The sequence below is a fragment of the Plodia interpunctella genome, chromosome 19, assembly GCF_027563975.2.
Source record: "Plodia interpunctella isolate USDA-ARS_2022_Savannah chromosome 19, ilPloInte3.2, whole genome shotgun sequence".
In the NCBI taxonomy this organism is placed as follows: domain Eukaryota; kingdom Metazoa; phylum Arthropoda; class Insecta; order Lepidoptera; family Pyralidae; genus Plodia; species Plodia interpunctella.
In genome coordinates, this window is record NC_071312.1 from 4,716,832 (window position 1) to 4,744,445 (window position 27,614).

Genomic DNA, 27,614 nt, shown 5'->3' on the forward strand with positions numbered 1-27,614 from the left:
AAGTTTTGAGATAGAGTTCTGATGTCTTTTGTTTTGGTTCAAATTAGATCAAATAACTTAATTGCCAAGTTCAAATAAGTACTTACTAACAAGATAAATTTAACGTATAATAGTAGTTGGTTAAACATTTATCAACCTATAAGTTAATACCCTGACAAATAATTTAAGTACGTTTGTATTGATAAAGTATTGATAAATAATACAGATGTTATGCAATAAATAAAATACCTATATAGGTAAATTAAAAAGAAACAAGCACTATCAAGAAGAAACTATAAAAAGCTTAATATGTTCAATAAATTCAATATATGGAAATGTAAAAATATAAAATAATATAACAGTATATAGTATAATTAAGAAATATAAAAGAATAAAAAAACGATTAACTATAAATTTGCAACAGTCAATTGACTTAACCTAAAGATTAAAAATACGTGGAAAGTAGGTTAATTACTGGTGACTATGGATAACATTCATACCAAATGACTTCTTAAAGAAGTCTAAAAAATACAATAACGAAATTAAGTAACAGAGGTTGTATGACGAAATTAAATAATTGCTAAAAATGTTATACACATTATATTGCTGAAATTTCAATAAGTGGTGTAAAATGTATAATTTACTAGTTATAATATTCTATAATTATGCGCCTAGCAGATGTTAAAGGCAACAAAGCTTTGTGCTTATGGCATTCGCCATGACTAGAATTAGATCAAATTCGTATAAATATAATCTAAAAAAGTATATAAAATCTTGTCGAATTCATTTTATAAAAAGAATAAAATACAACTGTTTGTGCCAATTTTAACATTTTGCGCAATCTCTGACAAGAAAATATGAGTATACCTAAACGCACTAAAAATTACATGTGAGTAAAACCCAAAAGTAACATTACAAAAAATATCAAATTTACAGCTTATGCAACATAATATATGCTTATAAATTAACAATTCAGAAAAAAGGTAGCAAGTAGAGTAGAATTTCAACATAAGCGATCAGGTCTCGTTCACATTTCTTTGCCCATAATTCTAATAAGAGTCTTTTAAAAATAAGTACATAGCCAAATAAATGTACTTCATATAAAGGTACAATGATTATTAGGTAGGTAGTTATCGTCGATGTTAAACAAAAATATTTGACAATCTTGCTTATGAGTCAGCCTCAAAGATTCGTAATCCCGGTACTTCTTTAAAAGAACTAAATTTAGCCTCGAATATTTTCGATCACAGTCCGACGTCCCATGATGTTCACTGAAACAAAGTTCTAATTGGAATTCATAAATGCTGCCATCTGGTGTGAAGTATCGGACAACCCTCATTGACATGTTGACAATTTGCGTTTATAAACAAACGGGGCTAATAAGGCCATAACCGCACCGCGCGACTTCTTTTCCGCAAATCTGTAATACATAGATATCCTAGGTCCGTAAATCTGTAACACATAGATATTCTAAGAATATCCGCTACATATGGTTTGAATCAAATTGAACCATTGTGCCACTGACTATAAGCGGCTGAAAACTAAAGCGATTGGGCAAATCTGCGGAACTCTGTAACGCGTTTGAATACACGCGATGCGGACGCGCCCAAAAATTTAGATTTTTTTTATAATTTAGATTTATATAAGTACATCCAACCAGCCGTTCTTAAATATTTATCTGTATAAATGATTTTAATGCAATTAAAAAGCAATCTATAACAAATTGTAGCGTAAACCCGGGGGGCTTACGCTCCTGTCCTGTGGACATTACATGTACCTATTAAATTACACAAGAATTATCCAAAACCAATCTGGTAGTTTCAAATAGCCCAGTCAAACAAATAAATACACAAAAAATCTTCAGCTTTATTATATTAGTGTAGTCATATGGCCTGCCATACATTACTTAACATTACATGCCTTAATGGACGTGATACATATCAGTCACCGATGCTATAAACGATAACAATAAATAAAAACATCTGAGCTCTACAACTTACAATTTAATAAACCGATCACACGCTCCGACACTGGCGGCAGTGGCGGCGTCACGAAGGAATAAATCGATAATCACAAACATCTTACACGAAAGTACCTACTTTATAAAGTATACTTTCATTTTAAGATATTTTTATGATCATGGTGGATGGGCGTAATTGTAGCCTGTGTAGCCTAACTAGCGTTGAAAATTTAGCGACATCGTATTTTCTACTTAGGTATTAAACCAAAGTAGAAAATACGATGGCGCTTACGTGATTTTTTTCGAAAACAACGGAATTTGAAAAATATGCAAATATTTCCTGCTTATTTTCAACGCTAGACCTGACAATGACCCGATTATTATTATGGTATAAAATAAGATAGATTATCCGTTGTCGCGGGTGCCGTGCTCCGCGGAGCGCCAGTTGGCGCGCGTGCAGGCCCCGTTCCGCCACCACGCCTGCACGTCCGTGTAGTGCCCGGTGCGCCCGCGCACGTCGTTCGCATGCACCATGGCGCACACACGGCAGAAAAAGTACGTATTAATGAACTCTCCGGTGCCCTGAAAAGTTTATTCTTATTTTGAGATTGTAGGTGTGTAGGATTCCTCATGGCCAGAGCAGGACGATGGTTTTTAAGATTTTTCCGATGTACATCATACATAGGTACTATTTGTTTATATTAAGGATACAAACGACCATGCGAAGTGGAGACAAATGTTAGAAAGCGAACCCGTACTCTGATGCTCGCGGTTGCGGAAGAAACCTACGCTCATGACATAGAGAGAGTGTACATGAAAATTACCCACCTTCCACTTGAAGTAAGAGTTGTAGAGAGTGTCGTTTTCGTCCAAACGCCGCAGATACGCAGCCAGCTCTTCAGGGCCCGTGAATTCGTCCACGTGAACGTAAGAGTTGTGGGGTGCAGCCGCCGCATATTCCGACGCACGCGCACCCATAACTATTGGTATAACGTTGTGTCTGAAAATTATAATAACTTTATAATCATTCTACGGTAAAACGCCGTAGAATACATGTTTTGCAAAGAGTATACAAGGACAAAACCGCCGGTATTTACGCGCTTAATCTATAGAGGTTAAGCGCGTAAAACTAGCGCGGTCTAACCGTATTTTACAAGCCTATATTTGGTACATGTTATTCGCGCATGCGTATAAGTATTGTATGTGACTATGTATATTACCGCAAATCTTCCAAACTGCTGGATGGGTTTTCTTACATATATTACAACTAAATCCCGACGAGCGGCTACACTAAGGTTCAGCCGGCTAGACCTAGTAATCCCCGGCCAATCTCAGTTGTTTACAGCTATGTGTAACCTGTTTATATTCGACTAGCACTATTCGACCAAAGTTAAATTATTGAAAGCTATTAAAAAAATAACTTACTGAAGGCCATTGACAAAGAATTTCTCAGTGATGTAGTCCCGGCAGTTGGAGTTTTCGAAGGCAAGATAAAACTTGTAGTCTTTATTCAGCATCTCCAGGCAATGGGGGTCGGCCCGGGGGCAGTGTTGCGAGCCGCAAGCGCCGAAGATATCCACTGAAATTAATTTTGACAATTTCCGTGCGTACTGCAACCGGCGATTGCTAGCGTGGCAGTTTGACACGAACCACGCGACCTAGAAAAAAAAAGAAAAAAATCCTCCTTGACTTAAAATACATATACAAGAATCACCCTATAACTAAGCTTATTTATAAAGTTTCATTGGATGCCGACATCCTATCCATACGCTGACGTAACCTCCGTTATTCCTTTAAGGTTCGCCGACTAATATACACTATAGGAATAAAAAACTAGATAGTTTTTAATTAAAAATAGTAAATGGAGACACATAAATCTTAATTATTACGTTTACACTTCACGTTACATTTAATCTACTTATACCTTTTTAGTTTTGTTAGCGGCGAAATTTCTTTCCATTTTATTCTCTGTGTATGCCGGGTCGTGGTACACCCAGCGCTCGTAAGGTGCGACTATGTCAGAGTCTCGGCGGTACGTGGCCGTCCAGTTGAACAGGTCCATGGAGGAGGGGCGCAGCGAAGCCGTGTGGTATGGACACTCCAGATAGTACAGGATCCAGATCTGGAAATTCAAGTTGAAATCACTTTTTTCATCAGAAGTAAATGATGTAAACACTCGCCATAAACTAGGTATTAAGTTTTGTCATACCGTTTTGTATTTTCTTGTGTGCTATTAAGTTTTATTAACCAAACAAACTTTTACAACTAGATGTATGCCTAAAAAAGTTTGGCGGTCTTTCGTGGGTCAAAGTATTAAATTATTCAATAACGACCTGTAGAGACTATGAATAGATAAGCATGCTACATAAGAACACTGAACAATTTTATTTTAAACTAGCTTTTGCCCGCGGCTTCGCCCGCGTGAATTTCATAACAAAATCTCAGTAATTTTATCGCGTACTCTGTAAGACTGGTAAACATATATGATTCAAATTCACATTTTTTCTCATCTTTACTTCAATTTTCTGTTTCCTGCTGTGTCTCGTCCCGTAAACTTGTCCAATCCCGCTTCCTGCTATGTAATGTAAAGTAGATATCCCGTACCGTTTCCTACATAGTGTGCCATCATGTTTTTTGCAATTTGTCCCGTCCCACTACGTGTCTCCTTCCCATTTCCCGCTCCTACTCCCACTCCCGCTTTCTGCAATTTTCCATGACGTTTTACGTCCCGGTTTTTTATTAACCACAAACGTAAATTAAACATTTTTTGTATTTACTATTACTGTTATTTGCTACAAAAAGTAAGTCTGCCAATTTTTAGCTTTTTATCTTGAAAATTGTATTAAGTCCCATACAATCTTTCACCCCCCTTTATGAAGGGGTTGATTTTCAGAAAAATCTGAAACACGTATTCATTACTTTATTGTAAACAACCAAAATCCAAATTTTAAGTCATTAACTTCAACGGAACTTTCATATTTACAGATTTCACCCCTTTCACCCCCTTCGGAGTAGAATTTCCAAAAATCCTCTCTTAGTGCTCACCTACACTCACCTACATGCCAAATTTCAGCTTTCCGCCCAGCAGTTTCGGGTGTATGTTGTCTGACAGACATTCAGCCAGTCAGTCACTCGAAAAAGTTTTATACTGATATATACATACTGCGCCCATTATATCTATATCAGACTTTAATCGATAAAATCAATTTGTTTATATTCTGTTTACACCTACAAAATTTTTAAGTAAATCGGCTTTGTGGATTGTTATTTTAATTTTCCCACAGGACCCTCCTCATTTTCCGGGATGAAATATCTATAAGATGTTAACCCGGGATTCCGAGGAATTTTTTATTCATAATTAGTTTTTTAATTATCCTACGGGAACCTGACCATTTACCGGGATGAAATGTATCTAAATGTTAACCCGGTATATAAGGTACCTATATACCAAATTTCAAGCAAATCGGTCCATAAGATTTCGAGTGATGCGCGTTCAGACAGACAGACAGACAGACAGACAGATAGACAAAAACTATATTTTCGTCATCTATATCAGTAACTAAGTATATTCCATGAAGAATTTACAAAAAATATCCAATGTACAAATTTGACCTTTCTTCAATTTTATTATATTTTATATTTAAAAAATGGTAAGCCCTTCTGGCATAATAGGGACCAACACTGTTTGAATGAGTTTCTTTCGGCATTTCTTCTCAGCAGTGGTTGTTCCGAAATGCTAGTAGTTTGTAGTTTTGGTAAACATCATGTAATTTAGAATATGACGTGAAAAAGTGCCTGTGAAGGCCTAATTTCTGAATAAATGATTTTTTTGATTATATGTATTGATGATGATGATAATAAAATAAAAAATAATAAAAATTTTACGAATAATACATATTACACAATCTCGAATTATTTAAGTGACAATAACATATCCCGACAACTTCGCCACTCCACACATGATCTAATTTTATTTTTAGTTTTAAGCGCGGAACTGACGTCACTACAGTTACGTCTACTAATCAACGTTCCACCGTGAACTAATAACAATTTAACCTAAAAAACTGTCTCATCATTAAGAAAGTAACTTACTAACCACACAGTCATATCCTATCATACTAATATTATAAAAATGAATGAAAGTTTGCAAGGTTGTATGTGTGTATGTAGGTATGTATGTTTATTACTCTTATATCACGCAAAATCTACTTGACGGATTATTATGAAACTTGGTATAAGGGTAGAATATAATTTGGAATAACACATGACACGAAGGCCCAGGGCGCAGCTAGTAAGTATATAATACATTAATTTGAGTTTAATAAAAATTTCCAACAAGTTATGATAATTTCGTTGCTGTGTCTTGCAAAAAGACTAAAACATTAAATATTCTTTTTTCTCGACAGATGTAATAACCAACCATTCTTGTATGTATATGTAGAAACAAAGATTTTGCAATAAATGCTTTCGATTTTGACCCACGTTGGTACGCGTGATACCTATACATAAAATGTTCAGTAGCTTTTTGGACGAACCTGTTTGGGCGGACGTGGTACGTTGAACGGCGTGTGATGGTCTTTGAACAGGATGGCGTCCACGGTGCCTGCGTCCCGCGAGTCTGCCGTCAGCGAGCACCGGTCGACGGGACAGTTGTTTTTGATGAATTCTTGCCGTCCCGCCGACACTCCCCATGAGCTCAGTCCGTTAGCTAACAGAATCTTCTTTATAGGCACGTCGTCATTTGGAAGTTTGTACATTAACTGCTGCACAATTCTGAAATCAGAGTTTGACCACGTAGCTACAGGGTTCTGTTTGGAATGTACAATATTTACGCTAAAATGTATACCTAGTCTACTGCAAGATCACAATCGTAATTTATACCAAATAAAACTAACTTAGGTGTCGGTACCTAACTAAAGTACAAGCACACTTTTAGTTCCGAAACAATCATATTGTGTCGTACGTATCGTATCCGGTGCATTGCAATCGATCGTTGACACATAAAACAAAGGTAAGCAAAACTCTTCAACGTCGCGAAATCGTGATAATTTTCAAGACTTTTATGGCCCGATAAGACATTTATTGTAATGGCTTGTTAAAACCAACTCTCGTAGTTTGATTAAAATTAAACCGCTCTATATTACTAGCGTAACGTTAGTACATTATATCGATAGCTTAATAAATTATTGGATGTATTACTTGGTACTTATTTTTATTGATTGTTACATAACTGTTAATTTAATTACCTACTGCATACTAGTACATACTTTTCTCTCTAATTGTTACTAGGAAAATATTAAAGTAGGATATAGATACATTTAGCTAGACTTAGGTACGAATATAATATTATTAGCTGTTATAATTTTTTTGAGAATGAATAGGGAAAACACATTACCTCACCATACATATCACCGTCCAAATCGAAACCTGGAATTGGTCTGTGTATATACCATACTACCATGGGCGACCAACCCGACTACTAATATATGATATCTTTCGTTAGATACACACGAGTAATATAAAACAAAACCCTCTGCCGTGTCTGTCTATCTGTTCGCGATAAAGTAAAAAACTACTTATAGGATAGGATTTTCATGCGGTTTTCATCAATAGTGTGATTCCTAAGGAAGGTTTTGGTGTATAATTTTTTATGTTTATACCCGAGCGAAGCCACGACTGGCCGCTAGTTTTTTAATAAATTGATTTGACTGATAACCTGTCATCGCCAGGCGCATCCTCAGGGAAGAGCGGCAAGTCAGGGTCGTGTTTCTTGGGCTGCTGCTCCCCGCCGCGCATGTACCACGGCCGGATGGACACGTCGTCGTCATGGAACTCTTCCTCGGGTTCGTCACGTTTCAATTTGTCTTCCTCTTTTCCGTCTAGGCTCTGAAAATTATAAAAACTAACTTCATTATTTTTTATTCTATACAATTCATCCCTACTACTGGAAGTATTGTATAATCTGTGATCCATACTAATATCTATAGGTAGGTTAGGTTGTTAGGTTACCTATATTATAATGTGAAAGTGTGCTTGTCCTTATTTCATGTCAAAATGGAAAATTGTATTCAGGTGTTTTTTTTGTTAGAAATAGTTGAAGAGCTGGAGAGTTATTTTTAGTCGCAAAGGAAGTTGCGGACAACGGCTTATTATATATTTACTTGACGGCACTACAGCAAAAGGCGTACATAAACGTACGAATTGTGGCCGGCAGGACAGGACAATAAAAACTTCAAATTTGTTTTGTCTGTGTAGAGTTGTGTCAATCAAAACCCGTAGAACCACAAACCATTTAAAGGTAAACCTCGATGCATCTAGAACAAGCTTTGTTGTTTGTGAGGTCAGCTTCCCTGCGGTCTTGTTGATGACTTTACTCTTTATATATTGAGATTTATATATATTTGATCTTTATATATTGAGATGTGATTTTGAAATATTAATATGATATCAGGAGGCAACCTGGTGCCACCGGCGGGCTGGGGCTGCGCAGCAGATGGTCGAGCAGCGGCGGACACGGTAGTAACAGCAGCGCCAGAGTGGTCAGCAAGAGTGACAGTAGCAGCAATGCCCCCCGCATGCTTCTCAGGCTACACACTACACATTCTGAGATACCTGTAGGTGTTCGACGGGCAGTGGCGGGGCTGGCGCCACCGGCGGGCTGGGGCTGTGCAGCGGATGGTCGAGCAGTGGCGGACGCGGCAGTAACAGCAGCGCCAGAGCGGTCAGCAAGAGTGACAGTAGCAGCAATGCCCCCCGCATGCTTCTCAGGCTACACACTACACATTCTGAGATACCTGGAGGTGTTCGACGGGCAGTGGCGGGGCTGGCGCCACCGGCGGGCTGGGGCTGTGCAGCGGATGGTCGAGCAGTGGCGGACGCGGCAGTAACAGCAGCGCCAGAGCGGTCAGCAAGAGTGGCAGTAGCAGCAATGCTCGCCGCACGCTCCGCAGCGCCCGTGCCGCCCGCAGCCACATACTGACTACATATTCAAAAGTAGCTAACTAAAGTGAGGTATAAAATATCAACCTATGTGGGGAATATGAAGAGGTGTGATAATGATTACCCACCTATTTGGTACATGTACTTCAAGTATTTGGTTTGTTTCGATGCGTCATTGTCTATAAAATGAAAAAGTATTTATTGGCAATAAAATCAAATCATATAATTTGTTCCGAAATTAGACCTTCTTCACGTCAAATCTTATATAGACGTTTCTCAAAAAGCTACAAAGTACTGTTGGTCAACAGTATACAAAAACATGATCGGAAGTCGGAAAAAAATTGAATGAAACACGATTAATCACAAAAAAATAGAACTGCTGAACATCTTGGAATTGGAATGTGTTCAAATTTATAATTGAACTAACTGCGCCCCGAGGCTCGCTCCTGTGGGAATTTCGGGGTAAAAAGTATATGTTATTCTAGATTATATTCTACCCGTGTACCAAATTTCATAACAATCGGTCTAGTAGATTTTGCGTGAAAGAGTAACAAAAATAGACACATACATCCTCACAATACAGGTAAACTTCACCTTTCACGTTGAATACGGACGCTGCCTCTTCGCTATCCTCCAGTTCTGTGACCTTTGACTCGACCGCTCCGCATTACCATAACGACTACCGCTCGCTCATTTATTATCTGAAAAGATTTTTTTTTTGTAGCCACGTTATATATGCTTAGGTTAGACCGAATAGGAAATAATAAAGTTGTACCACGTGACAGGGATACGGTTTTTATATTAGACCTGATCGCGGATAATGCTTCCATCTCAGTTATCCCTAAGAACTGTTGCAAGGGTGGTGAATAGGTTTTCATAAAAATTATAATCATAACCACGAAAGCCGTAAAAACAGTGAACATGTGATTAAAATATACGAAAGACCTGTTCGAAAATCAAATGAATAGTTTAGTATACAATATCGACGAACAAAGGAATTTGAATCACAAATGTTTGAACCAAATTGGTAAATCAATTGGATAACCATGTCCACTGTATTTTAGGCCAAACTAATTAAAATCTAACGTAGTTATTAAAATATAACGATTGCTATAATGTATTCAATATTATCCATATCCATACCATGTTTGTCCTTCTTTCACGTTAAATGGAGCATGTTATCATTCAATATTAATCAATCAATCATATCAATCATTATAGTTGGTATACAAAATAAAAAAAAATTAGATAAAATGACAAAATAGAAAAAGTTTCACATAAATCGATATCCCTAAACTAAGCTTTTTACTACAGAACCCTCATGGGCGTGTTCGACGCGCACTTGGCCTTATGTTCTCTTCATCAAACTATTTGCAAGATGATATTTAAGATTTGATTCTTGATAGACTACAGGTATACTATTAAGGTAGACTATGCGGCTATTACCATTCTATATCAGGCCAACCTGACAAACCTACCTGAAGTAGGTATCCACTTACTAATTTTTATATGTACATACCCATGTACATATAAAAATTGCATAACTGCATAGAGTAAAAACAGAATTTATTTGTTTAGACAAAAAATTTCACATGTGAACAGTATTCAAAATTAGTTTTCCCAAATTTTATACACAATCCGGGGCCGCGCGCAGGGCCCTTCTAAATATATGTTTTATTCTGAGTTACAGAAATCAAGTCAAACATGTCAAAGTAAAAACGGACATTTTCTACAAAAACTCTATGAACTCTATATAGAGTATTTTTATGAGTATTTAATATTTTTAATTTTAGAAAGTAATGAATATTGATTAATATTACTAAATTAATCATTAAATTTATTGTCTTCACGGTTGCAATTTTTCTTCTTCTATATTATGTGTTTTACGCATGAAAAGAATAAAATACGAGTAATAGGAACGCAGACCCGGCGTTTAGATGAGAGAGTGAGATCTCTTCTCAATTTCAGATTAGTCCAAACAAATAAATTCTTTGCAGCTATAAATGAATGCTTGTATGTGAAAGAAAATTGTACTATTAAAAATAATAAAATAAATGATAAGTAATAATAAGAATTAATATTTATATTGTACCAGAGATAATAATATTGTACCAGAGATGTAGGTACTCTAGCTAGGAGATTGATTGTTAGCAATTGGTTATATATGTATTATGATTATACGTTATTGAAGTGAAGTATATGAGACGATAAGAAAAGCGATTGATTAAATTAAAATGTAAGTCTCTACTACAAACTTTAGTTAACAATATTAATTACTAACTACGCACTGAGTTCCGCTCCTGTGAGAATTTCAGGATATGTAGTCCTATGTGTTATTCTAGGTTTTATTCTACTTGTGTACAAATTTCATAACAATCCGTTGTGTAGATTTTGCATGAAAGAATAACAGACATACATACGCACACACATCCTCACAAACTTTCGTATTTATAATAGTAAGAATAGGATATAGATACAATGTACTTTGGTAAAGAATGATATAATTTTTTTTGGTATATTTTGACGACCTCGGTGGCGCAGTGGTAAAGTTCTTGCCACTGAACCGAGAGGTCCCGGGTTCGATCCCCGGTCGGGTTCAGATGGAAAATGATCTTTTTCTGATTGGCCTGGGTCTTGGATATTTATCTACATATGTATTTGTTATAAAATATAGTATCGTTGAGTTAGTATCCCATAACACAAGTCTCGAACTTACTCTGGAGCTAGCTCAATCTGTGAGATTCGTCCTAATATATTTATTTTTTATTTATTTATTTCTTTTATCTATGGTTTATATCTAATATTGAAATCTATTGAATGATGTCGAGTTTAAGTACATAAAGTACCTACATCAAACAATATAAATTGTATAGCGAAGCGAGCATGGTTAAAGCATAGATAGGTACTTTAAGCTAAAATATGTTTTGTCTCTTTCTGTCAATGTCAAAATATAGTTTTATCCTATCTTCTTTTTTGAGTTGCTTGCTAAGTTACCACAGTAAGTTAGAGACCGTTTCTTAGGGTTTTCGAACTTAACTTTGTTACAAAAGTGAGCCACTTAGTGCACAAATGCTAATTCGATTCCGTTTTGTCGCAGTGCGCACGACACGACTTACATGAATGTAAAAACGTTAGTTCAAACCACAAGTTCGCTAACCTCATATAAATTACCTACTACCTATTAGAAAATAGCTGAGAGAAAGAGAACAATTGAGCACGCTTCCAGTAACATTCTCGACTGTGATGTCCAAAATTCTGGGATTCAAATTTTTAAAGATTCGGCTGCAAATCAACTTTGCCGCCAGCGCCTACTTATACTTACCTTTTCCCTTTTGGGAATGCTGTTGTTGCATACCAGTTCGCGGGATCATATGGGGTAATTACAGCTAATTAATTATAAAAATGCACTTATTTATACTAACAATTTTCCCCGTCATTTCTTTGAACGAGTTGCAATATATAAAAAAAAAAAAACTAGTAAGTACCCCTAGTTACTTCTATACACAGATGCACTAGTTACTTCGTAAAATAGTTCATATGTGTATAAAAAGACATGTATTTTTTATTTTTGTTTAATGATATGATATATATTATATCAAACGAAACGTGCGTTTACTATCAGGTTGATCGATATTATTACAATTCGATACAATTTTTATCAATTTCAAACATATTAACAAAATATTCTGTTCTATTTACAGCTAGACACAAATAGGTAAATGTATGTAGCACGGCGTTATCTGAATGTCGATAAACTTTATCACAGGTAATTGGATCCTGAGTTTGCGCAGCCTATCTCTTCATGTTCGACATTTAGTTTTGGTGAATTAAATTAACGTTGATGGTCGAAACGGATACACATAAAAGAATAGAGAATTATTTTTTTTTATAGAAGCAATCTATTTTTAAGAGCAAATAAGCTTTCGCTAACTTAGGACCGATTTGACACCATCAAACAGTGAAATTGTGGACCGTGACTCTGCTCAATAACCAGAAACATATGTAGGTAAAATTACTGTCAGTTATTTTAGTTTCGTAAAACATGATAACTGAAAAACGATTATTTTAAAATTACTTGTGCGTGAAGTGCACAAATAATGACGACGAAATGTTTAAATTATGTCAGAACAATTTATTTTTTGGAATACATTTTATAGCGCATACATAACAGTTTTTTTGTGTTCAAACAAAGTTCATTGTTTATTATGTATGTTGTTTATATTTTTTCATGTGCATAATACAATATTATGGATGTATTAGCTTTCTTTTATTGTATTAGCTTTTTTTTTTTAAATAAGCAATGTGCAGCTGTTAAACTTTAGTATCATATCTATTTACTAATGCCTCTATTAGGTAGATCTAGACCTATGTAACATGTATTGTCACTATCATTGTATTTAATCAGGACTCGTGATTGCCTTATAACGCATGCCAAATTCAGTCGAGACGCGACTCTACGTGAATTCGAATTTTCAATATTTTATCACTTTCTACATATAGGCACGCGGAACTATGAGACACACACATTTTTGATAAGTATAAAGTCCAAAAAAAATATAATCTATGCCTATATGTATTAAAATATATGTAAAAATAATTAAAAAATAACAGCGTAAAAAGTTTTCATAAAATTTTTTTCATGGCATCAAAATGTGTTCAGTTATTGCCGAATTAAGTTTTTCTTTTCTTCTTTCCTACACTTCTCCACTTCGAATCGCGTCGGCGCGCTGCGTACATACCTATGTATTAAATAGTAAAGTAGTGAAATATAAATTTTATTTGACGCATCGTTTTACAGTGCAACAATCATTCGTATGCCTTATCATTATTTATTTAGTGCCTGCTACGAACGATTACGGCGCGACACAATACAATACACGATGAACGTGATTGTAATAGTTTATATTGTACACATACGTTATTCATCTACACGGTTGATAGATGCGTAATTTATAGTTTACTCGATTTTCGCACAAACATCTGAAAACTAATAGATGAGGCATAGTAGGCTGATACAATTAAACTATGATTAAACATGAATCCAGTTTAAAGAAAAAAAAATATTTGACTTCATTGCTTCATTTGTTGCCCGATATCCTAACATTGCATCTATACAGTGGTGGGGGTTTGAAAAGTACTGACAACAGGAATATTTTTCGGTTTTACCGGTTGTACGGTTACTTCTACTCACTATATCGAAAGTTCTATAAAATATTAAGTAGAAGACGAGTGGTGTGTTGCGCCATGTACCTACACCGGAAGCTGCGAAACAAAAGATTTCAACGCGCGGGTTTTCCTATTTTTGTATACTTACCGCTACCATTCGTCCGCGGCTCCGCCCGCGTGTATTTCCCACAGGAACAGTTATATTTTTAGGGACGAAAGGTACCCTATATCCTTTTCAGTACTTACTTCAAACTACAAGTATGCAACATTTCAAGTAATTTGGTTGAGTTGATAAAGCGTAATAATACCTAGGTACTAGTACTTCGTTGACTGTCTGAGTTTCTTAATTTATTAGGCAGCTAGTCCATTTGAATAGTATTCGAAATGATTATAATGGTTGTCAACACTGGTCTATAAGCGCAGTTGTAAAATAAGGCGATTACATTTTAAATTCAAAATTTTGCTACATAACACGTTACAATATTGATTTTACGACACAGTTATATTAAATTGGGAGCAGTTTTATTGTTTTCCACACGCACGTTTATTCGGGCCGCCGCGCCCGGAACATTATTTGGTATTCGATATCAATTAGCGCATGTTTTTGTTTACCCTACGACTTCCACTGAACGTGTGCCAAGTCTGATAGGGCTGCCGCTCGTATTTTATATCGCTCTTCCTACATTAACGTAAATGAGATATATATATTTTAATATTGCACTTGTAAAATATTTTCAATAGTAGTCCGAGGAAAAGACCAATTCAGTGTTCCCATCAGTATTCTTATACTTAGGTAATATATTTACGTACATATGATTTCGATATGAATGCAATATAAAAATCATGCTTATATAAAAAAACTCGGTGATGATTGTAAATGTCGTTAAAACTGTTGACTAAAGGTGCACTCTTCAGTCAACAGTTTTAAGTACAGATTAGACATACTCTCCAAACTTCACACACAAATCAGTTTAATTAGCTGTTTGACTGTTATAAAATAAATACTTAAGTATAGGTATTAGTTTAACTATTTAACCTTCTCCTCTATTCTATCGGGGATAAAAATATTACCTACTCGTAGCTCATACAATTTTTTTGTAAATTATATACCTAAATAACATTCATTTAAAATTAGTTATTGTAAAGTAACTGCGTTATTAGACTTTCAGGGTTCCTGCCAGACATCTGTCAATTTATTTCATGTCAGTCAATGTTGAGGCCATGAATTTAGTAGGTACTCCGTACAAAGTACCTACTAAGTAAATATATGTTATGATAAATTTATGTTATGTAAAACGTTTAAGTTGAATAATTAAATAAATAAAATAAATAATTCCATGGTAGAGGCAACCTTTGTTTTCCAATTTTATAATTTTTACTTCCAAAAAATATTGTTTGTACCAATTGTCTGCTCTACATAATCGATAATAGTTGAATATTTTTGAAAAAAATGTATTTACATACAATTTAAAAAATCAAATAATTTTAAAAATTACATTTTACTTAATTCAAATCGGGATGATGTAATTACTAAAATAAATAGTGAGAAAAAATTTCTTCTGATTTATGAGTTTTCGGGCGATGGATCTTCTAATTTAAATAAGTGACAAGATGTAATGCTTCCATCATATCGTCATTTCTATGTACGTATAACTCGAATTATTTTTAAACTAATTATTGCATCATACACATCCGAGGCACATTATAACATTATTCAGTAATAAACAGTTTTGTTTTAGAAGAATTGATAGTAAACTACCTAAACTCCGTTTTTCTTACAAGTCTTATATGATGTAAACAATCTTATTAAGTATGTCTTTTTATGATTTTACAGCAATACAAATTAAAATCGACTTTATAGGGAATTACTCCCATGTTTAATAAATAAATGTTTTACTGTAGAATGTTTAGGTTTGAATTAACATTTAATTTATTTTAGAAATATAGTAATAGAAATTCTTCTTATTTGTAGCGTAAAATAAATTGTAAGTATATTTTTATCAAAAATAAAGACAGTGAATATTTTTTACACGTTATACATTCAGAAATGATAACGCCAGGACATAAACTGGACTCGTTTACACCCGTATTTTTCTTATATAACTTATATAAATCCAGTGCGTTATGGTGCGGGTAGGCAATCAGATTTTTTTTTACACTACAGTACTTTACTATATTTTGATATAAGTTGGTACCTAAGTACTTAGATAATAGTCGCCATACCTAAACCATTCTTTGTTTGTAGTTCGATCAATTTAATACCCCACAACCTATACTGTGTCCTTGGAACCTCTATAAATACTTATAAGTGTTATCTAACCACTAACCCTCCGGATCCACCTCAGTAAATTATTTCTGTAAGTAGATCCTTACAGGAGATATGTCAATAGTTCAAAACTCCATGATAGAGAATCAAGCAGATTAATGGCTGTGTTCATTCGGTAATTTGAAAGGGAATAAAAAATATATATTTCACCGTATCATATACAAAATATATCGTGTGACATAAGAAAATGCAGGGCTTGTTTTGAGGATCTCAAATATATCTATCTAGTTACATTAGTTACTAGATGTTGCCCGCGACTTTGCTCCTGTGGGAATTTTGAGATAAAATATAGCCTATAGCAATCTTGGACAATGTACCTTTCTAATGGTGAAAGAATTTTTGAAATCGGTTCGGTAATTTCTGAGATTACCCGCCTCAAACATACAAACTCACAAACGCTTACCTCTTTATAATAATAGTATAGGTATATACATACAGGGTTACTGGTATCAAAGGCACAACCTCCAAAAGACTACTTGGGTACATCAAAACAAGCAACATTTATTCTACGACTTTTCGTAATTCGTAGTTTTTTGTTCATATAAAAAAATACAATCTAATTTGCGATTCTACATATAACTCTATGTAATAGCCAAGCAACACGGGACCGTGAAGTAGCGTTATGTAGCGGAATCGAACATAGAGGTAACGTTTTATAGAAACGATATTAAAACTAAAAATGGAAAATCTTTGTATTTATTACGTTTATACAAAAATCGTCGAACAAAAGATGTTCTCTATGTACCTTATGCGCCATTGGAAGGTTATGCGTTAGATACCAGTAACCCTGTATACATAAAAGCGAAAAACACTAACTCACTCATCACGAAATCTCGAAAACTACTGAGTCCATGAAGATGAAATTTGGCTGGAAGGTAGATTGTGATTAGGAGAAATCCGCTAAGGATATTTCGAAATTCCATCCCTAAGGGATTGAAATAGGGGTTGCCATTTTGTATGAAACTTCGTCATTTTTGAAGTGATACACATGATTTTTTTTATTTAAATATATATTTAATGTTACAAAATAATAATGCATTAATTCAATTTTGAAAATTACATCCCAATAGGGGTAAAATAGTGCTTGCAAGTTTGTATGAAACCCATGAAACTTTTAATTTAAATTTGTAGTTGGTAAAAAATAATAAATGCATTAAATAGATTTTGAAAATCCTTATAAGTTTAATAAGTCTTATAATCCTTATAAGTTTGAAATAGGTTGTAAGTTTGTATTTAATTTCATCATTTTTGAAGTCATCATAACTTGCAATTTCAGGTAAAAACTGAATGAAGAAATGATTAGTAAAATATAATAATACAATAACTAGATTTTGAAAATTGCATCTCTAGGGGAAGTAGGGGTGGAAATTTATGTGAAACTTTATGATTTTTGAAGAGAGGTCCATGAAATGTTCGGCACGCGTTATGGGAAGCGGGAGTGGGACACTAGCGGGCAATGGGATGGGGCATGTTGCGGGTAACAATATGGGACGATTTGCAGGAAACATGACAGAACAAGTTTCGGAATGAGACACGTAGCGGAGGTCGTAGCGGGAAACGGGGAATTGAAGTAAAGATTACAAAAAATACGAATTTGAATCACAGTAATAAATAAATTTTACCAGTCTTAGAATACGCGATAAAAGAATAACTGAAAATTTACTTCGATTCCTTTAGAAACTGAAATTCACGCGTGCGAAGCCGCGGGCAAAAACAAGTACTTTTATAATTTTAAAAAATATTTCACACTGACTTCTTCTTCTGTGTATTAATGAAATAAAATAACTGCATGTTAGGGTTTATTAATTCAACATGAGTTACAAGAATCTCAGATAGTTATGACTTATACGTAGATAAGGGTGATAACGAATAATGAAGTTTGATAAGTAAGCATGTATTTTGTATTACCTACATTTTTAGTGATAAGAGTGGGATTTAGCGATAGCTAACTTTTATCGGTGATTATTTCAATCTTATATCAATTTTCATTTCAAATAGGTAACATAAAGAAATACCGCGGCGACTTGCTTCTTGTCCGTCAGATGTATATCTTTTCTCAAATGTTGATTGGTTTTGGTTATGACTTGTAAGACTATAAAAAGCAATGACGTCACCTATATAACATGGAACACATGGTATATAAAAAACCAAGTAAATTGACCACTAAAAATAAAGTATGCAAATCATAATATTAATAGAACTGATAAATTAAAGTTTATTTAATTAATGTGTTTCGATGTAAATGGATTTCATAGATTTAAGTATACATTTTATTTTTCACACATGCAAGCAGTTAGCCTACTGTTGTAGTTAGTGTTATTTGGAGTTTTGGATATCAACGGAGACAAATTCTGGTTCTGTTGTTTAGCGAACGACTGTGATTGGAAGTAGGTAGCTATTTGTAAACGAGTTGTCTGTTTTCCAAAACATTCCATCGTAAATTTGCTGAGAGAAATGCAAACATGAAACTCGGAGATTCGAATGCATAATAGTTACATAGACTATGTCATACACATAAACCATAGCGTGTAAAACAAATATCGATTAGATCAGAACTCATCATCACAATACTACAATAGGTAGGTACCCAGATTGTAGATTATTAGCTCTGAAAATAAATAGAACTAAGTATTTTTTTAGAGTTCTACTACATGTGCAGACTTTTCATATGATTTTACGTGAAGGTAATTTGTCTACTAGGTAATATGTTTATACTTATCAATTATAAGTAGGAGCTTAACACACTTTAACTTTTTAAACTATTTTATGTACTAGTTGCGTCATTTGACTTCTATTGTGGAATTCTGATACAATCGCTAAAAGTTTACGTTTATAAAAAACGAACACGTTTCTTCGATAGTGAATTTCTGAGAAAACTTGATTTTTAACCCGCGAAGCAAAAAGAGGGGTGTCATAACTTTGACCGCTAAGTGTGTCCGTCTATGTACGTGGCACCGTAGTTCATCAACGGGTGAACCGATTTGGATGCGTTTTTTTATTTGATAGCTAATTTTTCTGCGGTGGTTCTGATATTGAAAGTCGGGGGTTTTTTAATTTGTCTAACAAATAAACTTGTAATTGAAGTAAAAGTATGTAGAAAACTTCAAAGTATTATTTCCATCGTGAGTACAGTAGTTAAGTGTAGATCAATTTATATTTATTTATTTATACTTTGATAATAAGTATTTATAAAAAAGTAGGTACGTCTCAAAAACCGGAACATACACCGTCAATCTACAATCTGTTGTGAATAGTAAAAAGTGTTTACTTTCTTACACCTAATTTCCTAGAATGTAGGTACTTATCTATTTTTATACGAAAAATATTTGAAATTACTTCCCGAATGCAGAATTTCTTAGTAAAATTCATGAGAAGCTAGATGTGGTTGCGAAAACGTGAACGTTTCAATTCATATTAGAATCTGTTTTTTATAACATTTTCTTATCACGCAATTTAATAGGCATGACTATTACTATAAATACTAAATAGGTACCTATACCTATTAACAATGAATTCAGTTCAGTTAATAATGAATATCATGTAAATAAGTATGCAAATACCTAACAACTAAGTAGCTATAAGTTGGTATTCGATTGACTATTATTTTATAAAAACTAGCTGATTCCCGCGTCCATATACTATTAGAGATTTAAAAAAAATTATATACTACAATGGGGGGCTTTCCTTCGGGCGCCAAGTTATTATGATATCTAAATTATGAATAAGCGAATTTCTGTGAATTCCAAATCAGATGTGCCAGATCTTTGAAGTTTTAAATATTCATAAAAACAATGTTAAGGAAATAAATTTAACTGTACAGAAAAAGTGTAACGTTACTTATACAGAAGATTCTTATCAGACTGAAAAAAGTTAAGTTTAAATACTATATTTCATATAGTTTAACTGGACCATTATGACTCTTCTTCAGGTGTTCCAGATCTTCGATTTTTTTTACTTTAGCAAGAAATGCTCATCAGACTGAACAACTTTGGTTAAGGCGTCATTTCTTTATTTCCTATAGTTTAGCTGGACAATCATGAGTCTGCATCAGGTGTTCCAGATCTTCGATTTTTATACCTCAATAGAAAATGCTCATCAGACTGAACAATTTTTGTTAAGTTGTCATTTCTATATTTCTTATAGTTTAGCTCGTGTTCCAGTTTTCAAAATCATTTATACTCTATATGTTGCCCAGGCTTAATAGCTATATAACAAGTTTCATTCGAATCCGTCCAGTAATTCCGGAGAATAACGTGTACAACAGACTCTATTACTATGACTCTTATCGCCTAATTTTATGTAAATAATATATTCAATATACCTACAGATTTTTTTCTACTGTTTCATTATTGTATCGATTAATAGATAGTAAAAAAGTATCGAGTTAGGTATACCATCCTAGGTAGGTAGTTAGATACATATGCCTATCTATCTCGGCACTATATAGTGTCGAAAGCAACAATAATATTTAATACTAATACAATAGAGTTTCTCAATAAAATCGTATCAATGGTACTTAGTAGGTACTTTTTATTTTACCTAACTAGGAATTCTTGTTGATTATTGAGGCACAAGAATTGACTATAACACTTTGAGATGAGAGTAGATTTTGTTCACGTTATGTCATAATCGTATCTAAATAGTTGTTAAATAGTATTACACTTTACAATTACAATAGTACTGAAATAGGATCGAGAGACGATTACGACTTATAGTTGGTAGAATCGGCACTCTGGTTTCTTTAATTTGAAAAATTATTGTAAAATCCGTGTAACAAAATATTTATTCTATAGGTAGTTACTATAGCACCCTATGTGTACAAAATTGTGTGTTTTTATATTTAGGTGGATTAGAGTAAGATCAAAACCAGTGGTTTTCACACAATGTTCAGGTATACGACACGACCACTTCAATGGCTTATGTTTAAAAAATATCTGTAATCAGTGCTGTTTGTGTTTCTAGAAAAAAAAAAGTGAGTACTCACCCAAATAGTTTAATCGATTATTCCAATCACTATGAGATTTCCGCCGAAAAATTGGCGGTCTTTTTAATTGTTATTTTGGTTTTGTTCACAGAATTAAGTCACAATTTCGATTATCCGGGTGTGCACGTTGCCGCGTCGATATTTAGCGAAGTATAGACAGGCGCGTATTTAGCGACCGAGATGCAGAGCGGTATTGGCGGTTAGGCGGGCTCTGCGCGCGCAGCCGCGCCGCTGCCGCATTGACACGGCTTGCAGTCTTGACTTGCGTCGTCCTCGGTCGTGCAGCGTGCAGCCCCCATAGCCTACTGACATTCAAAATCCATATCAGTGACAATGTATGTACGTACTTAGGTATACCCACATCCCGGTGTCAATGCGAATGATAAGAGTAAAGGTCATGATGTTGTATGTTTATATCAGTATATACCTACCTACCTACTTTAGTTATCAGTAAGTTTAAATAGTTAAGGATTTCTTGTTTACTTCAGTAATTAATTAACTTGAAATGTCTATGTCTATGTAATGTACCTATGGTAATGAATCTACAAACTCAAACTCGATAGCGTATCTACATTTCTCTATAAGTCATGTCTATAAGTAACCTAAGCCCTAGAGCGGTGTTGTTAGGAAAATGAATTCCACATAACATAATAGGTATGTCGCTGACTGATATGCTTATCAAAGGAATAAGCACAGCTTAAAGGTTGATAACGCTAAAACGAGCACTCATACAAATAAATTAATGATTTCTGTGTGGACGGCTAATATGGGGATGGGAACCCACAGCTGAGTATAGCTATATCTATAGAGATAGAGTACAGCAACCAATATCATAGTCGCTTCCTCTGAGGGTATGTTCTTATTAAGCGTAAATAAAGACAACTTTCAGAAAACATTGACTTCTAGCAGAAACAATTTCAAACTGCCACACAGACACACATAATTTATTAGAGCAAAGTACCTTGAGTTATTTAGGTCGGCGAAACCACGGTGTTGCAGCAGCTGTGTGCTTGATATGCGACACCGGATTCTCAAATCCAATGCCGGTTTTAGGACCACAAACGCCCTGGGCGGAAATTCTACGGCGGCGGCGCCCCCTTCTGTAATTCTACGGCGGCGGCGCGGGCGCCCCTTCTGTAATTTTAGGGCGGCCGCGCGTTGTGTGACTAGCTTATTCTAGATATCCTCTTCGACGCCTTACAAAGCGGATTTTTTGAGTTTTTAAAATCACCTGCCAGTTATGCGAAGTAGGTAATTGCACGAAAATTTCAAAAATCCCCTACACAGGGGTTAGTTTAAGGAAGCCCATATTATTGTGCTTGTGACTCGCTTAGCCCAACTGCGGCTTTCCAAACGCTATGCCGGTAGGTACTGCCCGAAATCATTGTTTATTTTAAATGTCACTCTCATCCCAACTGACAATAATTCAGCTTTACAACAGTCGGCTTTGAAGATGGGTCGCGCGTAAAACAAATGTCGTTATTCCAGTTAGTTGTTATGTAATCATGATGTAGGTAAGTACCTATTAGCATTTCGGATTTCGGCCAGTATCGTATTTATTGACTGACTTGGCACTTGACACTTTTGGGGTATGTTGAAAAGTGTCACACACCATAGATTTACAAGGGCCCCGACCTTATCTCTGGTCCACACCCTATTAAAATTCATGTTATTGATACTTGGGGTGCCGCAGAGTTTTAATAAATCCAAATCCTGAAAAGGAGAACTGTATCAGTAACACTATGTACGGGGTGTTACTGATACAGCTCTCCTTTTCAGGATTTGGATTTATTAAAACCCCGCGGCACCCCAAATATTAATAACATTATTTTAATAAAATAAGAGTATGTAGTAGGTAGGTGTGGAGTTCGATCTACATAGGTACCTATTACACTACAGCTAGCAGCGTATAGATACGAATACAATACAAAAGCATACTCACCTACTCCAAGACGTAAACTTGTGAAAAAGAGCATATTTTAGCAGCAGGAATAATATGTATTGTCCGACCGAACTATGGAATCGTGATGATGTTTAGCCGAAACCTTTGAATATCTAATCTTTTTATTACTAGAACATTATATTAATCTATGTACACAGTACATTGATTCAATTGGTGGCAAGAGATTAAATATATAGGTAAATTTTAAGGACAATGATAGCACTTCAATATTAATTTTTAGACATTTATTAATTTCCCCGAAAATGCATGATAATAATATAAAAGAACTTAAATACCTTCCTAAGCTAACAGTCAATACTTCTTGAAACACTGATGTGCTATTAGAGACAACTTTTTGTAAAAAGTATATTATACAATTATTATGTTGGTGTATAATAGTAATCAGGTAATCCACCATACATACCACCAGAGAATAATTAAAATAGTTTTATGCTAAGTATTATTGTTATAATGACAAACAGAGAATTTCATCAATGATTCCAAAAACAACATAAAAGTAACACACATTTTATTTGTTCATAATAATAATTTTTCCAAGATATTCTTGACAAAATTGTTATCAATTTTGCCAATTTGTTTATATATCATTTAGGCACTGGATTATCTAAACAATAATAAACTTTATTTTGGCAAATCCAATGGTGTTTCGGAAATCATTGATAAATTTATCTATAATTTATGCGCTACTAAATACTTCATAGATATTTGCCCCAAGCAATTTCAATTTGTCATTGAGAGTCAACTGTTGCGTCAGTAAATCTGGAATGTTAGTGTTATCCCTGCAGGTATTCTTGGTGATGAGCTCATTTACCACTGGCAGAAGCTTCACGAAATGTAACTCCACCTTATTTATATCTACAAAAGGCTCCAAGGGAGCCCCTAATTTTAGAGCTCCATTAGTTACAACATGCTCATTTAACTCCAAATCGTTTTTGGTGATAGGAGTTGATTTTGTGACAAACAAATTTGCTACTTCATCAATTACAGATGAAAAGCTCCTACTGACTGATGTCATAGCAATTGATGTCACTTCCTCACTTTCTAAAATATCCATTGTCTCCTTTACAATAGTGTCCAATTTTGCTTCATTTATTTCCACATGACCCACTAGATAATGAACCATATTCTTGACAGGATTACCTTCAGTTGTGTCTGTGCATAGAATTGTTTGTATAGACCAGAACATTTGCTCCACTTCCTGGAGAGTAATCTTTTTCTTCAAGGAAACAGGTTCCACAACTCTCTTAACAGCCTTCTCAATTTGTTTGATCAAATCCTCTACTCCCGGTCCAACAAAGTGGTGGCATAGAGACAAGTACTTGGCTTGCAGCTCACTATCTATAAGAGGTTCATCCTCATGCACTGAGTCCTTGTAAAGGTACCCCCCTATCACATTAAGCTGCACCCTTAAGGTCACTTGTAATATGCACAGTGCATACACAAGAACACAGATTCTTGTAAAAATCATTATCTTCAACTGTTCCCATAATGCCAACTTGTTGTCCGGATTCTCCTGCAACTTCTGAACTATGTCTTCAGTGTTTAATACCTTCAAAATGCTCTCAGATACTATTTTTGACAGAGATAAAATTGTTTGGTTGCAAGTGCGCTCAGTGCTCTCAAAGTGTTGCTTCTTTCGAGTCATTTCAAAGAATTTCTTGGCCTCTTTTTCCTGCCATGCTCTGAGTCTCTTCTGAGCATAACTTGTCAGTAAGTACAGACCTCCAAACACCGCACCGGTGATAATAAACTTCCTGCGATGCCGGTGCAGAAAGTTTCTAATACTAGAAAACATTGTGAGTTATTATATTATACTGTGATCTGATTATTGGAATTCAAGGCGCGATTCTGACCTGTATTTGGTTGTGCTCATGAGACGCTTGGTAATGAAAGTGGTAGCATCAATGAATCTTTCCACGCAGTTCATTATGCATACTTCAGTTTTTGTGTCCATCCGATTGGAAGGACGTCCCATACATGTGTCCCAGCATGTGTCAGTCAAACCGTGAACCAGTACCTGAAATGTGCGACACAACTTTATTATTTTGAGATAGAAGACTTTCTTTGGTTTTTTAAAAATATAAAACACTTAGGAATGTTTTAGGTACCTATCTTAATCAATACTTTACAGATCTATGTTACGACATGTCTGATCACATTTATGGGTGTTATGTTTCATACAAAAATAGGTTATCAACTCTCATAATTCTGAGTCATTGGTATCAAATAATTTTATAATACATAACATGTTTTGTATTTCTATTTAATTAGAGCAAAAATTTGCTACCTACTAATTTAATCACTTCTTCAGTTCATTATATGCAAAATGATTCGTCACTGAAATAATTCTACTGGTACAATATAATATTAGCTACTAATTAATTTTGAACAAACACCAATATAATTTTTATACAAATTATATGGTAAGTAAATCAAGGTAATTGCCGCAGCAAGGGCAAAGGTCGACAGATACATTGTTAATGAATCCACTTAGTTCAATCCGTTGATCTATGTAATCAATAAATTAACTTAAAGACATACTAAAACTGATTGAAACTAACTTGAAAACGTTGCTTTTGCGTTTCGGCTAGGATAAAATCTTGTAACTGTGGGTCGACACTTTCTGTTTCGCTCATAATCAGACTACCAATGAATACAATTAAGCACTTGCCGGAAATACAAAAACTATTAGTTTTATTAAATAAACGGAATCAAAAAAAAATTACGGGCATTTTGTATATGGGTACCTACACCGAGAATGAATAAATTTTCATCCAAATCAGAAAAAGATCCATTCGTCATACATTGTCAATGTCAGTTACTAAATGTCAATGAAATAATTGGTAAAATGACAGTGACAATATTTTTTTTCATTCAAAAATACTAAAAAGGCCCATTCATTTGGTTGGTTCGTATTTGCTTTCCGCCGCGGTCGATTCTTTATGTAGTATAGGGATGTCATCTTAAATGCCGATGGATGTGTTGGTTGCGTAGACAGCTACGCAACCAACACATCCATCGCAGCAGTTTTGATATCATTTTATGCACGATCATTAAGCTTGGTTGGCGAACTTTATAATTTTAAAGCTGCATCCAGTTTCATGTAAAATATTTTTTTTTCCTGGTAATTGTTATGTCAAAGTTGTCTAATTTGACAGACGTGACTTGCCAATGTGCCGGAAGATATTGCACAAAGTTTTAAAAATATTTTCTTTTTTCTTCTCTACGTGTAACTAAAAATTACAATTTCAGAGACATGGCAGAAAGCAATATTTGGAAATTTATAGACGAGTCGGAATTAAGTGAGTACACACTGATAGTACCAAGCGTAGCAGTTGGAAATGTTGGTCAATTGGCGTGCGACCTTCTTATTTCTTCATTGGATATGAAGAAAATAGCTTCCTTGTACAGTCCAGCATTGATTCCTGTACTGGGATATGACCCTTATGATCTAAATTCAGATAATCTTTCCAGTTGTTGTGAAATTTACAAATCTTCTTCCCGGAATCTAGTTGTTTTACAGTTAAGAGCTCCTCTTGTTTACAAATATGCAAGGTCCTATCTGGAGGACATAGTGCAAAAATTTCAAGAGAAAGGAATTAAAGATGTTATTATACTGACAAGTAGTTATGCTCATGAGAAGAAGCATATACTAACCTCTCCATTTAGATATATTGCCAGTGAAACAAGTCCACACAAAAGCAAGATTAAAACATTAAATTGGCAGGAACATGAGTTTGTGGATACATCTGTCAAAATATATGGTGGAGGGTTTGCATCATTGTTGTATGATATCTGCTTGAATAACTCGGTGCCTTGTTTGATTTTATACAAGTATTCTTCAGAGGGAGACAACATTCCAGATGCATATGAAATGATAAATTATTTGTCTTCAATTGTAACTTTGTTTTCTCAGAAAAGTGATGTTGTATCTCAGTTGGTACAACCAGTATCTTGGAAGCTCTTATTTGGGCGACCACCACCTACAGATATTTATTGAACATGTTATTTTGGTAAAGATATTTTGAATCCTAATAAATGTTTTTTTTTTTACTTTTTATGATGTTTTAACACTCTTGTGTGTGTCAGTATAATGGTCTTATAACTATAAATGATCATATTCATTTATAGTTATAAGACCATTATATGAAATATTAGTACATTAGTGGTTTTATAAATTCAAAATGTGTTTCATTAAAACTCGTCTAATATTGGTGTGTTGACATACCTAATCTACTTTACAATTGCTCTCTGTCTTGTATCGTGTGTATGTTGAAAACTTCGGCCTTGTATTCAT

The 27,614-nt window shown here is 34.6% G+C and overlaps 3 protein-coding genes across 12 annotated transcripts; 1 reads left to right on the top strand and 2 right to left on the bottom strand.

Moving 5' to 3' along the window:
* Positions 1-1,825: 1,825 nt before the first annotated feature.
* Positions 1,826-22,444, bottom strand: FucTA (alpha1,3-fucosyltransferase A). 9 transcript variants are annotated; one of them, XM_053760008.1, is made up of 11 exons: positions 22,316-22,444; positions 21,355-21,659; positions 9,473-9,579; positions 9,007-9,057; positions 8,734-8,918; positions 7,656-7,825; positions 6,475-6,712; positions 3,864-4,061; positions 3,365-3,597; positions 2,768-2,939; positions 1,826-2,521 (listed from the first exon to the last, which is right to left on the bottom strand). In XM_053760008.1, the coding sequence occupies exons 4-11, from the start codon at positions 9,017-9,019 to the stop codon at positions 2,345-2,347; spliced, it is 1,386 nt and encodes a 461-aa protein (XP_053615983.1). In that variant the 5' UTR covers positions 9,020-9,057; positions 9,473-9,579; positions 21,355-21,659; positions 22,316-22,444; the 3' UTR covers positions 1,826-2,344. The 9 variants fall into 9 exon arrangements, with proteins under 9 accessions (XP_053615983.1, XP_053615987.1, XP_053615985.1 ...); XM_053760012.1 differs by lacking the exon at positions 9,007-9,057 and having other exon boundaries at positions 22,316-22,441; XM_053760010.1 differs by lacking the exons at positions 21,355-21,659; positions 22,316-22,444 and adding an exon at positions 17,993-18,122.
* Positions 22,445-23,526: 1,082 nt separating this feature from the next.
* Pex3 (Peroxin 3) lies at positions 23,527-26,135 on the bottom strand. 2 transcript variants are annotated; one of them, XM_053760018.1, is made up of 2 exons: positions 26,069-26,135; positions 23,527-25,334 (listed from the first exon to the last, which is right to left on the bottom strand). In XM_053760018.1, the coding sequence occupies exon 2, from the start codon at positions 25,110-25,112 to the stop codon at positions 23,994-23,996; it is 1,119 nt and encodes a 372-aa protein (XP_053615993.1). In that variant the 5' UTR covers positions 25,113-25,334; positions 26,069-26,135; the 3' UTR covers positions 23,527-23,993. The 2 variants fall into 2 exon arrangements, with proteins under 2 accessions (XP_053615993.1, XP_053615992.1); XM_053760017.2 differs by having other exon boundaries at positions 25,879-26,134.
* A 321-nt stretch (positions 26,136-26,456) lies between these two features.
* LOC128678451 (uncharacterized protein) lies at positions 26,457-27,375 on the top strand. Its single transcript, XM_053760023.2, has one exon. It carries the CDS (start codon positions 26,574-26,576, stop codon positions 27,315-27,317), a length of 744 nt encoding a protein of 247 aa, XP_053615998.1. The 5' UTR covers positions 26,457-26,573; the 3' UTR covers positions 27,318-27,375.
* The last annotated feature ends 239 nt before the right edge of the window (positions 27,376-27,614 follow it).

What these genes read in the sequence shown, in the direction of transcription:
- FucTA (XM_053760008.1), bottom strand. An exon ending in TACCACGTCCGCCCAAACAG is followed by an intron (nt 4,062 to 6,474) that starts GTTCGTCCAAAA and finishes TTGAATTTCCAG; the next exon opens with ATCTGGATCCTGTACTATCT. An exon ending in CCGCTAACAAAACTAAAAAG is followed by an intron (nt 3,598 to 3,863) that starts GTATAAGTAGAT and finishes TTTTTTTTCTAG; the next exon opens with GTCGCGTGGTTCGTGTCAAA.
- Pex3 (XM_053760018.1), bottom strand. Translation starts at nt 25,112, where the DNA reads ATGTTTTCTAGTATTAGAAACTTTCTGCACCGGCATCGCAGGAAGTTT.
- LOC128678451 (XM_053760023.2), top strand. Translation starts at nt 26,574, where the DNA reads ATGGCAGAAAGCAATATTTGGAAATTTATAGACGAGTCGGAATTAAGT.